Source organism: Manis javanica, chromosome X (assembly GCF_040802235.1).
Source record: "Manis javanica isolate MJ-LG chromosome X, MJ_LKY, whole genome shotgun sequence".
Classification (NCBI taxonomy): domain Eukaryota; kingdom Metazoa; phylum Chordata; class Mammalia; order Pholidota; family Manidae; genus Manis; species Manis javanica.
Window position 1 is genome coordinate 13,750,733 of NC_133174.1, and position 14,747 is coordinate 13,765,479.

Genomic DNA, 14,747 nt, shown 5'->3' on the forward strand with positions numbered 1-14,747 from the left:
ATGAGGTTGGGTGGGGGACCACCACATGAAACTTTAAGAAAAGGAAGAAAATATATTGTTTCATTTTGTTTTTTTAAAGGACTGTAGGTTTCCCTCTGTCACATCCTAACCTTGGATTTTGTCTTCTCTTGTTTTCTATTCAAATACAGGTGTGAGTCAACTGTGAACATAAATGTACCAAATCAACATGGTCCATCACATTTTTATTCACAGACTGGTACTGTATTAAGGTAATGAACAGATTTAGCTGACATACCAACTAGAGTGCCTTATTCTTCTCAGAATCCATAAACAGACGTGATATTCATAATGGAACAAAGCATGCAAACCACACTAGCAGAATGTAACCTATTATGATAGTAGTCTATGTTTTTAAAGAATTATTAAGCACTAAACCAAATGTCTTATACCTAAGAGCTCTTTCTAGACCATAGCCTAATTCCCTCTACCTAGGAGAATCAAGTCGGTTGAGTGCCAGTCATTTTGAAACGGCAGCGAGAACCACATTAAGTCACCCACTTCCGTGAGCCCCAGGCACTCTTAGACAAATTGCTTCATCTCTCAGGGCCTCACTTTCATCTATAAAATTGGAGCCTGCTTAAGTCCCTTCCAGATCAAAAATTCTCTGAATTTCAGGCAACAGGGAAAAGAGGCTCTGAGAAACTGAGCAAGGAAGAGGTCTCTTTGAACTCCCCCAGCCTATTCCTGGATACAGAAAATCCAGCAGCATAAAAACACATACATTCATGAAGAGGAACAACTCCACAGAATGTCCTGCATCCAAAAAAGCATCGAGATATGGCATGGAAACAAGTAGACACGAAATCATTTCCTATTACTAATCCTGAGATTCATCCTCATTACAAGGCTTTTTTTAAAAATCCAGGCAATCTCTCCCACCTCGATGAACTCTAAACACACTATGAATTCCATTTTTAAAGCTTGAAATAAAAATGGCAAAAGTAGTTATTAAATATCACTGAGAAAAAAACAAAGATAATACCTGGATGTATTTACTGTAAGTGATTTCTTCCTAAGATGGGCAGATGAATGTTTCACATCAGAAAGTTGTATACTTTTATCAAGTTGGTCACTCGAAGAGTCGCTGTCTTCTCTGCCATTCTTTCCTCTCTTTATTTTGTCCCTCCAGTTGTTGTTGCAGGGTTTCAAAGCAACATCACTTTTACTTGAATGAGGGCAGCTTGGGAACTCTTTCTTCAATGGTTTAAAAGGTTCTTTGACTTGCCCACCTTCAGTCTCTCTTCCTCTTCCAGTATTAAAAAAAGTGACCTCTCTGTTTACAGAGCCTTTTGGAGAACTGTATTTTCTATCTCCATCCTTAGAGTACTTCTGAGTTCTTCCAACAGAAAAGTCGTAGTCCCCATCTGAGGTCTTACGATGCTTCTGGCGATAGTCACAGGATACCTTGGTTGCTGAACCGGTCTCTGGGACATCCCTCTGGGCATGCCAATGTGTTTGGGGTCCAAGGTTCCACTGACCTTTCTTTTCTTGGTAAGATGGAAGAGAATGCCTTGACTTCCACTGTGGGCTCCTGGCAGGCTCTCTGTTTTCATACCTCTCCACGTCTTGTGGTCTTTTTGATGTGTATCCATACTTTCCAAAATCACGATCCTCAGGATACCTGTGTTGACATAAAGCAGTTAACATTTGCACTAAAGAAGAAAATGAGAAATTATATGTGTGGGATGTTGGGCAGCATTGCTTTAAAGGCAGAACTCAGTGGCAAGTTAACCTATTATCCCTCAAGCCAACTCATAGAGGCACAAGGTAGTTAAAGAGGAAAATACAATCTTTTTATATTCTAGCTATCACCATGATTTACTCTAAAAATAAATACTGCACTGCTAACAGTAGACCATAACTACATTACAATGCTTTTTATCTTTTTAGACAAAAGCTTTTCAAGGTGATTATCTTCAACCATATTGTAAATAGACTTTTTCACTTGAGGCTTTATACTAAATTACCCAGGTTTAATATTTTCCTATACCTCTTCTGAAAAGAGCTCCTTTCTTCAAAGTCTTCAGAGCCTCTTCGAAATGACTGAGAATATTTTTCATCTTGTATCCTCTGGTGCCTCAACTCATCTTCACACCACTTCCCTTTGACTCTAAAAGAATTTTCTATTGGCCTCTGAGCTGATTTCCCTCCTTTTCCACTTCCTTGAATTCTATGGTCATAAGGAATATACCTTCCTTGTACTTCCTCAGGATAACAATCCCTCTGGTGCTCTTTGTAGCGTACACTTTCTAAGTATTTGGGGATATACTGAGATCCTCTGTTATCATCCGCTCTTCCTGGTAAATGTACTCGGTAAGGATTATAATTATAAGCATCTTCTAAAAAGTTTCTTCTTATGTTTGGAGAAGGTGATCTATGTTCATAAGATCTATAATACACATTTCCATGAGAAGGAATCCTTGGTTTACTCTGTCCATATTTATCATTGTCTATTCTCCAAGTGATGGGTCTTTCTGGTTCCTTTCTGTATTCACAGCCATAATGCCCATGGGAATGTCTTTGCTTGTAGTGTTCAGAATTTCTAGGTACTGGTGATAAAGACCTATGTAAACAAACAGAAAAGTTTAGTCTATTTAAAGACGATTAACATGACTCACCTAAATAAAACATTTGCTTTCCACTGCTTCTTCTACTCAAATCAAATTGATCGATTTGCTGTACTGGCATTTTAGATTGTCCATTTTGGGGTCTGTTATAGTTCCACCCTATTCAAGAAGCATACTCTTTCCATCTTAACTAACGTATCCCAAGTGCATATTAAAACGGACTGTGCACATCTGTCCTGTTGGAGGAGGACCAGCTTAGGTATGTACGAAATTCCATGAATTTTGGAAGAGCACTGATGGCAAAGTTCTGGCAAAAGGGACAATCAGCAAAAGTTTACATCAGGTTCAATGGTTAGGTAAAGAAACAGGCAGAAGAAGGGCTAGACTCATACCAATAAATGTGCAGGAGAGTCTCTGGCAAACTGAACGTTATATCTCTGAAATTACATTAGGTTCTAAGAGTTTACAATGTCACAACAAACCCAAACTCAGACCCAAGAGTGACCTCATGGTTTGTACAACTGACTGTCTCTTCTGTCTGCCATGGCTATTATCAAGGAGCAAGAAACACATACTTAACAGTGTGTAGATGTGGGGAAGAAGGAGGGTCTTAAGACTTGAATCTCACGCTTAGCTCCTCTCTAAATACTACTAACATAGGTAAGTTGCTTTTCTTTCCCAGACCTGTACTCTTTCATATGAAATGAAAGATGTGCTGTTGAAACAGAGCTTGTAACTTTGGTGGACAAGTGCTTTTTTGCAGCGATAATGCTCTCTGGGGACAGCACATCCTTTCTGTAACCACCTTCTCTAATACCTCAGCATTGCCAACATCAAGCCTTTCACTCCACTGAGGAGGAAGGCTCCTGTGCCCAGGGAAACAAGTCTGAGTTGCTCAGACGTCAAGAGAAGAGCACTGCTAACTGGAACACAATAAAGTTCAATTTTGCAGCTGTAGACCTTTCTTCCCATGTAACCTGTGCAATTTCCCCGTCTCCTCTTTGAGGGTTTAATGTCTTCTAATCAATGAGGCAGCTGTCCTTGCAGCTTCTGTTACCTCCCCCTTCTGAAGCTACCTCAAAGTTGGAGCAACATCAGTAAAACCCTTTGCAGTGGTGACATGTCTGTGTCCCCCTATGAGAAAGGAGGCAGATTTATCTTCCTCCCATACATACTGGGATTTGCATACTGGAATTGGCAATATCTCCCCTTGGAATTACTAAGTTAGACATGCTGGCAAATGCATTATTTAGCTGAAGCAAAAACTCTGTCATCCAGCTGGCTACACCTCATCACAGGAAGAAGTAACTGGAGCCTCCTCTTCCTGGAAGATTTTCTCTCTTCCACCACTAAGGAAAAAGCTGGCAGCCAGAGGCAGAGGTCTTCCAGACTGGATGAATCACCCAATCTCTTACTTTAATTCTTACCTCACCCTGAACATCACTTTGGTATTATACGTCATGTCAGGGGTTTTACTGTAGAGACCCTTTCTTCTGAAGGACATTGCTAGAATGGTTGCTATTATTTTCAGTTCTCCTAACGGAACAAAAGACACCGAAGGGGCCTGTTGGGAGATAATTCTCCATGGGTCTCTCGTGTGCTGCATGCCGTCTAAGCAGAGGCACTGACAGCTTTTGTTTCAAGGCAAATAACCTGGGAAGCTGGAGATGGGGCCTCCCTCAGGGCCAGAGGGCTGATCTGTTTGCTGTCCAGGATAATAAGATGCGTGTCTCCTCCAAGGCAAAGGCTAGGCGGGTTTGCTTATAGCCCCTGACAGGGCTTGGGTGCTTCAGTTGTGTCGTTACCCCACTGTCTCCTTCTGCAGTGCTTGCCCTTGGGGTTCAGGGGTATGGGGAACACAGGAGCACGAAGCTCAGGCTGCCTGCTGTACTGCAAGTAATAAAGGCCTTTTTCTCTGACCCAGGAGCACCTTGTGGCAGGCTAAAGTGTTAGCTTGCAAGTAAAATATCAGACCCTTTTCAGCTTTTTATGGAGTCCTGAGAAGGAATCCAGTAATCAGGCACTAAACTCAGCAGGGTCTTTTGTGCCACCTCACCAAGGCTATCTATCACAAAAGGGTGAAATGGTGAAATACCTCTATGGTGCCCTCCAAGTTAAAACCATTCACTTCTTTACATCCACTTTTCTTTCCATAGCTCCTCCCCATTACCATTACCATTTAGTCTTGTGAACCACAAAATGAAAACTGTTGAAGATATTATCGACTAGTCATTGTAGAACCGTAATGAACAAGCACAACGGCCAAGCTGTTTTAACATGAAAACTCTTGGTCTGCTTTTGAGCATGTAATCACGATCCTTTCTGAAGTCCCAGAACGCACTAGTCACTTCCACAGCTCTGTGCCTGTGCTACTGTTGTCCCCCTTAACTGAAGTACTTTTCTTCTCCCTTTCTATCTTTAGAAATTCTACTCATTCTTAAATGACCAGGTAAAATCTCATCTTTTCTTTGAAGATTTTCTTAGGATCCCCCTTTCCCCTCTATAAAAGCATAACTGTTCCCTCCCTGTGGATTCAGAATACTTGGTGCCAGTCAGTAGCGCTGCATGTTTCACAGTCAGCTGTGGTGTCAATCTCCCCAGTGAGGCCTAGGCCGTGTGCTTGTTGATGCCCCTATAAGATGTCATATTTGCATTTGTAGCCTGAGAATCCACCTGTAGCAGGTATACAATAAATACTGGCTGAACTGTTCCACTATAATTATATATACTATTGATACAACCAACCAGGAAAGGGGAAAACTGAACAGTAATTGAGTTTTTCAAAACCATTACTCTTCCAGGAAGAAGAAGAAATAGGTAGCTCCCAATTTTCTAACTTCTATTCTCTTCAAACATACTGATTATGAAGAAAATAAAATACATACTGAAGAATTCTAAACCACTTACTGATGCAAAAAATGTAACACACTTAAAGATGTTTCACACTCTCCCTTGTTGTGGCTATTGTTTTTTTTTTACTGTGGATTAATTCTAGCTGCCAGCCATAAGTAAAGAAAGCTGTCAACTCCTAGAACCTAGAAATACAACTCCTATCACTATAAATATCTATTGTGAATAGCTAGGTCCCATGAGCATATTAAAATAGGTTCTTAACAGTACCAGTGAATTTGAAAGTCAAAGCACATCCCAAACCCCAGCTTAGTCTGCTAAACTAAAACTGCTCACCTGCGTTTCCACCTGGGGGACCTAGAGTGCGACCGGTCCATCCTGTGACATGTGAGCCACTACCCACTTTTTACACTGCAAAGAAACACAGTATTAGCAAGTTTGTAGAAACAGCCTGCAATCTGCTCTAAAAATAGGGAATGCCACTGACAAAAAGTTACTTAAGCTCTCTGTCTGTTTCCTCTTCTGTAAAATGGGATGATAATAATGAGACCTGCCTTAACGGACAGTTGTTGAGGATAAAATGAATTAAATCAGGGCTCAGCAAACTTCCTGTAAAGGGTCAGAGAGTAATTATTTGGGGCTTTGCAAGCCATATAAGGTATCTTTCCTTTTTTAATCCCTTTAAAAATATAAAAACGATTCTTATGTCAAGAGCCACACAAAAGTAGGCCCTGAAGGCCAAAAGGACTATTCTTTGATGATCCCTGAGTTAAATCATGAAAAGAGCTTAGACTACTGCCTGGCACACACCAACTGCTACGTAAGTGTTCCAAAAAAAGGAAAAAGTGACCCAGAATTCCTCTTTATGAACATAACCACTACCTTTCATCTTCTGCCATGTACACAAACACTTTATATACTCCCAGTCAAAATGCTTAGGAATACTTGATGATATATCCTGCTTTTTAAAATGATAGATAATAAGAATTACAATGCCTAATTATAGTGCTCAATTGCTGCTTAACTTCCACTTGATAAATATACCAAAATATAATTAAGCATGATTAGACATTTAGCTTGCTTTTAATTTTTTGCTAAAATGATGTCAAATAAGTATATTTTAAAAGACATAAACTTGACTGTGGTTTTTTTTTGGAATCATTAATCTAAAATTACATGAAGGACACTATGTTTACTACGCACCCCCTTCACCAACTCCCCCCCACATACCCCTTCACAGTCACTGTCCAACAGCGTGGTAAGATGCTATAAAATCACTACTTGTTTTCTCAGTGCTGCACAGCCCTCCCCGTGTTTTCCCCCACACACTATACATACTAATCGTTATGCCCCTTTTTTTTTCCCCACCCGTATCCCTCCCTTTCCACCTATCCTCCCCAGTCCCTTTCCCTTTGGTAACTGTTAGTCCATTCTTGGGTTCTGTGATTCTGCTGCTGTTTTGTTCCTTCAGTTTTCCTTTGTTCTTATACTACACATACGAGTGAAATCATTTGGTACATGTCTTTCTCCGCCTGGCTTATTTCACTGAGCATAATACCCTCTAGCTCCATCCATGTTGTTCCAAATGGTAGGATCTGTTTTTTCTTATAGCTGAGTAATATTCCATTGTGTATATGTACCACACCTTCTTTATCCATTCATCTACTGATGAACATTTAGGTTACTTCCATATCTTCGCTATTGTAAATAGTGCTGTGATAAACATAGGGGTGCATCTGTCTTTTTCAAACTGGGCTGCTGCATTCTTAGGGTAAATTCCTAGAAGAGGAATTCCTGGGTCAAATGGTATTTCTATTTTGAGCTCTTTGAGGAACCTTCATATTGCTTTCCACAATGGTTGAACTAATTTACATTCTCACCAGCAGTGTAGGAGGGTTCACCTTTATCCACAACCTCGCCAACATTTGTTGCTGCCTGTCTTTTGGATGATAGCCAACCTTACTGGTGTGAGGTGATATCACATTGAGGTTTTCATTTGCATTTCTCTGATGACAAGCGATGTGGAGCATCTTTTCATGTGTCTGCTGGCCAACTGATTTCTTCTTTAGAAAACTGTCTATTCAGCTCCTCTGCCCATTTTTTAATTGGATTATTTGCTTTTTGTTTGTTGAGGTATATGAACTCTTTATATACTTTAGATGTCTAACCATTATCGGATCTGTCATTTATGAATATATTCTCCCATACTGTAGGATACCTTTTTGTTCTATTGATGGTGTCCTTTGCTGTACAGAACCTTTTCAGCTTGACATAGTCCCACTTGTTCATTTTTGCTTTGGTTTCCCTTGCCCGGGGAGATATGTTCAAGAAGAGGTAACTCATGTTTATGTCCAAGAGATTTTTGCCTATTTTTTTTCTAAGAGTTTTATGGTTTCGTGACTTACATTCAGGTCTTTGATCCATTTTGAATTTACTTTTGTGTATGGGGTTAGACAATGGTCCAGTTTCATTCTCCTACATGTAGCTGTCCAGTTTTGCCAGCACCATCTGTTGAAGAGACTGTCATTTCACCATTGTATGTCCATGGCTCCTTTATCAAATATTAATTGACCATATATGCTTAGGTTAATGTCTGGAGTCTCTAATCTGTTCCATTGGTCTGCGGCTCTGTTCTGCTAGTACCAAATTGTCTTGATTACTGTGGCTTTGTACAAGAGCTTGAAGTTGGGAAGTGAGATCACCCCACTTTATTCTTCCTTCTCAGGATTGCTTTGGCAATTTGGGGTCTTTGGTATTTCCATATGAATTTTTGAACTATTTGTTACAGTTCACTGAAGAATGCTGTTGGTAATTTGATAGGGATTGCATCAAATATGTATATTGCTTTGGGCAGGATGGCCATTCTGATGATATTAATTCTTCCCAGCCAAGACCATGGGATGAGTTTCCATTTGTTACTGACCTCTTTAATTTATCTTAAGAGTGTCTTATAGTTTTCAGGGTATAGGTCTTTCACTTCCTTGGTTAGGTTTCTTCCTAGGTATTTTATTCTTTTCATGCAATTGTGAATGGAATTGTTTGCCTGATTTCTCTTTCTATTGGTTCATTGTTAGTGTATAGGAAAGCCACAGATTTCTGTGTGTTAATTTTGTATCCTGAAACTTTGCTGAATTCCGATATTAGTTCTAGTAGTTTTGGAGTGGAGTCTTTAGGGTTTTTTATGTACAATATCATGTCATCTGCAAATAGTGACGGTTTGACTTCTTCTTTACCAATCTGGATTCCTTGTATTTCTTTGTTTTGTATGGTTGCCGTGGCCAGGACCACCAGTACTATGTTGAATAACAGTGGGGAGAGTGGGCATCCCTGTCTTGTTCCCGATCTCAGAGGAAAAGCTTTCAGCTTCTCGCTGTTCAGTATAATGTTGGCTGTGGGTTTATCATATATGGCCTTTATTATGTTGAGGTACTTGCCCTCCATACCCATTCTGTTGAGAGTTTTTATCATGAATGGATGTTGAATTTTGTCGAATGCTTTTTCAGCATCTGTGGAGATGATAATGTGGTTTTTGTCCCTCTTTTTGTTGATGTGGTGGATGATGTTGATGGATTTTCGAATGTTGTACCATCATTGCATCTCTGGAATGAATCCCACTTTGTCATGCTGTATGATCCTTTTGATGTATTTTTGAATTCGGTTAGATAATATTTTGTTGAGTATTTTTGCATCTACACTCATCAGGGATATTGGTCTGTAATTTTCTTTTTTGGTGGGGTCTTTGCCTGGTTTTGGTATTAGGGTGATGTTGGCTTCATAGAATGAGTTTGGGAGTATTCCCTCCTCTTCTCTTCTTTGGAAAACTTTAAGGAGAATGGGTATTATGTCTTCTCTGTATGTCTGATAAAATTTCGAGATGAATCCATCTGGCCCAGGGGTTTTGTTCTTGGGTAATTTTTGGATTACCGCTTCATTTTCATTGCTGGTAATTGGTCTGTTTAAATTTTCTGTTTCTTTCTGGGTCTGTCTTGGAAGGTTGTATTTTTCTAGGAAGTTGTCCATTTCGCCTAGGTTTTCCAGCTTGTTAGCATATCGGTTTTCATAGTATTCTCTAATAATTCTTTGTATTTCTGTGGGGTCCGTCGTGATTTTTCCTTTCTCATTTCTGATTCTGTTGATGGGTGTTGACTCTCTTTTTCTCTTAATAAGTCTGGCTAGAGGCTCATCTATTTTGTTTATTCTCTCGACGAACCAGCTCTTAGTTTCAGTGAGTTTTTCTATTATTTTATTCTTCTCAATTTTATTTATTTCTTCTCTGATCTTTATTATGTCCCTCCTTCTGCTGACCTTAGGCCTCATTTGTTCTTCTCTTTCCAATTTCGATAATTGTGACATTAGATTATTCATTTGGGATTGTTCTTCCTTCTTTAAATAGGCCTGGATTGCTATATACTTTCCTCATAAGACTGCTTTCGCTGCGTCCAACAGTAGTTGGGGCTTTGTGTTGTTGTTGTCATTTGTTTCCACATATTACTGGATCTCCATTTTAATTTGGTCATTGATCCATTGATTATTTAGGAGCATGTTGTTAAGCCTCCATGTGTTTGTGAGCCTTTTTGCTTTCTTTGTACAATTTATTTCTAGTTTTATACCTTTGTGGTCTGAAAAGTTGGTTAGTAGAATTTCAGTCTTTTGGAATTTACTGAGGCTCTTTTTGTGTCCTAGTATGTGATCTATTCTGGAGAATATTCCATGTGCACTTGAGAAGAATGTGTATGCTGTTGCTTTTGGATGTAGAGTTCTATAGATGTCTATTAGGTCCATCTGTTCTAGTGTGTTATTCAGTGCCTCTGTGTCCTTACTTATTTTCTGTCTGGTGGATCTGTCCTTTGGAGTAAGTGGTGTGTTAAAGTCTCCCAAAATGAATGCATTGCACTGAATTTCCTCCATTAATTCTGTTAGTATTTGTTTCAGATATACTGGTGCTCCTGTATTGGGTGCACATATGTTTATAATGGTCATATCATCTTGTTGGACTGAACCCTTTATCATTATGTCCAGTCCTTCTTTATCTCTTGTTACTTTCTTTATTTTGAAGTGTATTTTCTCTGATACAAGTATTGCAACACCTGCTTTTTTCTCCCTGTTGTTTGCATGAAATATGTTTTTCCATCCCTTGACTTTTAGTCTGTGCATGTCTTTGGGTTTGAGGTGAGTCTCTTGTAAGCAGCATATAGATGGGTCTCGCTTTTTTATCCATTCTATTACTCTATGTCTTTTGATTGGTGTATTCAGTCCATTTACATTTAGGGTGATTATTGAAAGATATGTACTTATTGCCATTGCAGGCTTTAAGTTTGTGGTTACCAAAGGTTCAAGGTTAGCTTCTTTACTATCTGACTGTCCAAGTAAACTCTCTTATTAAGCTATTATAAACACGGTCTGAGGATTCTTTATTTCTCTCCCTTCTTATTCCTCCTCTTCCATTCTTCATATGTTGGGTGTTTTGTTCTCTGCTCTTTTTATGAGTGCTCCCATCTAGAGCAGTCCCTCTAAAATACCCTGTAGAGATGGTTTGTGGGAGGCAAATTCCCCCAACTTTTGCTTGTCTGGGAATTGTTTAATCCCTCCTTCATATTTAAATGATAATCGTGCTGGATACAGCATTCTTGGTTCAAGGCCCTTCTGTTTCATTGCATTAAATGTATCATGCCACTCTGTCTGGCCTGCAAGGTTGATGATAGCCTGATGGGTTTTCCTTTGTAGGTGACCTTTTTTCTCTCTCTGGCTGCCTTTAATACTCTGTCCTTCTCTTTCATCTTTGCCATTTTAATTATTATGTGTCTTGGTGTTTCCCTCCTTGGGTCCCATGTCATGGGAGTTCTGTGTGCTTCTGCGGGCTGAGAGGCCATTTTCTCCGCCAGTTTGGGGAAGTTTTCAGCAATTATTTCTTCAAAGACACTTTCTATCCCTCCTTCTCTCTCTTCTTCTTCTGGTACCCCTGTAATGTGGATATTGTTCTGTTTCAATTGGTCACACAGTTCTCTTAATATTCTTTCATTCCTGGAGATCCTTTTATCTCTCTCTGCATCAGCTTCTCTGTATTCCTGTTCTCTGATTTCTAGTCCATTAATGGTCTCTTGCATCTCATCCATTCTGCTTTGAAGTCCTTCCAGAGAATGTTTTATTTCTGTATTCTCCCTCCTTAGTTCTTGCATATTTCTTTGAAAGTCCATCAGCATGGTTATGACTTTTGTTTTAAATTCTTTTTCAGGAATATTGGTTAACAGATTCTTTTTTAAGTATATTATTTTTTATAGATTCTTTAAAAATTTTTGATTTATTTTTTTATAGTAAGAACACTTAACATGAGATCTATACTCTTATTAAACTTTTCAGTACCCAGTACAGCACTGTTAAATCCAGGTACCATTTCTAGAATGTATTCATCTCTTTTAACTGAAATCTTATGCCTGCTGATTAGTGACTCCCCATACCCACCTTCCCCCAGCTCCTGGAAACCATCATTCCATTTTTTGATTCTATGAGTTTGACTTTTAGATACTTCATATTAGTTGAATCAGGCAGTATTTGTCTTTCTGTGACTGACTTATTTCATAATGTTCTCAAGGTCCAGCCATGTTCTGGCACATGGCAGAATTTCCTTCTTTTTAAAGGCTGAGTAATATTCTATTATACATATATACCACATTTTCTTTATCTTTTCATTTGTCCATGGGCATTTACGCTGCTTCCACATGTTAGCTAGTGAATTGTGTTAATATCTCTGAGATCCTGACTTCAATTAGTTTGGATACATACCCAGAAGTGGGATTGCTGGATCACATGGTGGTTCTACTTTTAAGTTTTTAAGGAACCGTCATACTTTTCCCACAGTGGCTGCACCATTTTGTATTCCCAGCAACAGTGCACAGGGTTCCAACTCCTCCACATCCTTGCCAGTACTTGCTGCCTTTGCTCTTCTGGTAACTGCAATCTTGACAGGTTTGAGGGAATATCTCACCAGTAAATTCTTAACTGACGGAAGAGGTGAAAAGGCTACACTATGGGCAATTTGTGTAAAAGGTCAGAGAAGGGAAACATCAATGTCACAAGAACAAACACCAGACAAAAAGTAATGTTAGGAGGATTTAAGGAACTGGGTCCCATAGAAGGTCCCAGGTCTCTTTATGAAGACTGGGAGCTTTTGTGAAAAGGATGCCGAGTGAGTATTTTGCCTGTCCACAGAGGGCAAGAGGAGCAAGAGGAGAGGCATTTAGAGGAAAGATGTTTGTATGAATATAAAGGACTTTGTGACCCAGGAGGTGAGGGGTGCCCCTCCAGCCACAGAGTTATGTGGAGCAAAGATCCACTATCTGGAAAAAGTTAACCTGCATGGGTTTACAGGGAGCCACTGCCACACTCTCTTGAGATCCCTTCCAAACCAGAAGTCCACAGAAGGGAACTGAAAAGGCCAGACTCTGGGTCTCTTTGATCCAAAATGATAGGAAGCAAAGAGGCAGCTGGGTCCAAGTCTTGGAGGGATAGTTCTGGGCAGGAATACAACCACTTGATCCTCTCTACCACTTGAATACACCAGAAAGAGAGGAGAGGACATCCAGGAAGTCACAGGACTCCATAAACACATGGCCACGGCCCTCATCAGCCCACCCAACCCTCCCAGCGTATACAGCCAGTGACACTACGCAAAGGCCAGGCATGCCTCCATTCTGGCACAACTGGCTTGTTCTCAGGTCAACCTGTAAATTACACATGTACTTATTCAAACCACCAAAACTGGGGCATTGTCAGTATCTTCAAACAGGGACCAATAACCAGCATAGGCCCATCACAGTAACTCCTACTTGGAGATAATGTGTTTTCCAAAAGACAGACTCCTTTATGATCTAACTACTTACCAGCCAGGTCTTGGTCACGATACAGAGATTTTCCCATGAGGGCCCAAGAAGTCCTCTGCTACACTGATGGCAAAGTTTTTCACCCACACCCCACACCCCAAAGGGTAGGAGTGAAGCCAAGCTGCAGGAATGGTGCAAACACCTCAGTGGCCTGGGAAGGTAAGACTGAGGCCCTGAAACCTGCCAGCTTTCATGACACCAGGTGTGTGTCCAGCAAAGTAAACTGGGGAATAAACTAGAACACAGAAAGTGGTTACTCGCATCAGGATGTTCCCAAAGGAAGCCACGATCCTGTCTGCCTTTTGTTGAACCCTGACCCTGCCTTCCAGGTGTATCTCCCCAGCACCAAGACTTGTGCCCAGTACACTACGTCCAAAGTGTTGGAAGTTCATTTCTACTCTAGGTTCACCTTCCTAAGAAGTTAAGGCCTCAAGTTTTCAAAGCAGGTTTAAATCTACACATACAACATTCCCTGAGATAAAGAAAGCCCTACTTCCCATCCAGGCTCTCCTTCTGCAAGCAAGAAGCTGAAGTGTGTTACTACATGAGCAGAGTCCACAGAAAAGGAAAACCTGAGTCTCTGCAGAAGGTCCAAGAGCAGTCTCCCCAGAAGCATGCCAGCCAGACCTGCACTGCCCTCCCTCATTTGCATATACATGAAGTAATTTCCAACCAATGCCCTCAGGAGGCCCACATCTCCTTCTGGGACATTACTCACTTAAAGATTAACTACCTCGGAAAAAAACAACAGTGTGCAGAAGCTAGTAACCAGGTTCTTTGCTCTGGTACTCTTTTTATTTGGGAGAAACCCTATCTTGAGCAAGAGATGGGACTGTAAGCACAGGCTTTCATTTACATGTTTAGCTCTGCTCGCTTCTCTGTTGAAAACTGCCCTCAGTCATTTCTTACCATCCAAGGAACATTTATTAAACCACTGTCTATACAACCTGCCTCATGAAGAGGGTGTACTTTGACCAAGACACAGGCATGTAAACAAATATTTATAATGTAATACTGGTAAGTTGCAATAAAGCTATACTGGAGCAAATGAGGATAGATTGCAGTGGGGGTGGGGGTCAGGGGAGGTGTGAGTGGCTTTGGACGTGTCCGCCACATCCCCACCAGAATTGCTAAAACTACAAAGACTGACAAACCAAGTGCTGATAAAGGTGTAGAGGAACTGGAACTCTTATGCTTTCCTGGTGGCAATGCAAAATGATATAGCCATGTGGTAGGCAGAATAACTGCAGCCCCCGAGATGTCCATGTTCTAGTACCTGAAACCTGAGAAAATGTTACCTTATGTGCCAAAAAGGCTTTAGCAGATGTGGTTAAGCTAAGGTTCTTGACATGGGGAGATTACCCAGGATTTTCCAGGTGGGCTCAATTTTATCACAAGGGAGGTAGTAAAGTTAGAGAGGTAGGAGAGGTGA

At 40.4% G+C, this 14,747-nt stretch overlaps 1 protein-coding gene across 8 annotated transcripts in view; it reads right to left on the reverse strand.

The window, feature by feature from the left end:
- Positions 1–14,747, reverse strand: part of BCLAF3 (BCLAF1 and THRAP3 family member 3) — a 65,237-nt gene that overhangs the window by 33,210 nt on the left and 17,280 nt on the right. For 6 of the 8 annotated variants that reach the window (XM_037020468.2, XM_073228057.1, XM_073228056.1 and 3 more), the window contains 3 exons: positions 5,775–5,849; positions 2,012–2,584; positions 1,004–1,642 (listed from right to left, as the gene is read on the reverse strand). In XM_037020468.2, the coding sequence (XP_036876363.2) occupies positions 1,004–1,642; positions 2,012–2,584; positions 5,775–5,815 (1,253 nt within the window). In that variant the 5' untranslated portion in view covers positions 5,816–5,849. Of the gene's footprint in view, positions 1–1,003; positions 1,643–2,011; positions 2,585–5,774; positions 5,850–12,218; positions 12,592–14,747 lie in introns of those variants that run through there. The other 2 variants (XM_073228055.1, XM_037020471.2) reach the window with 2 other exon arrangements.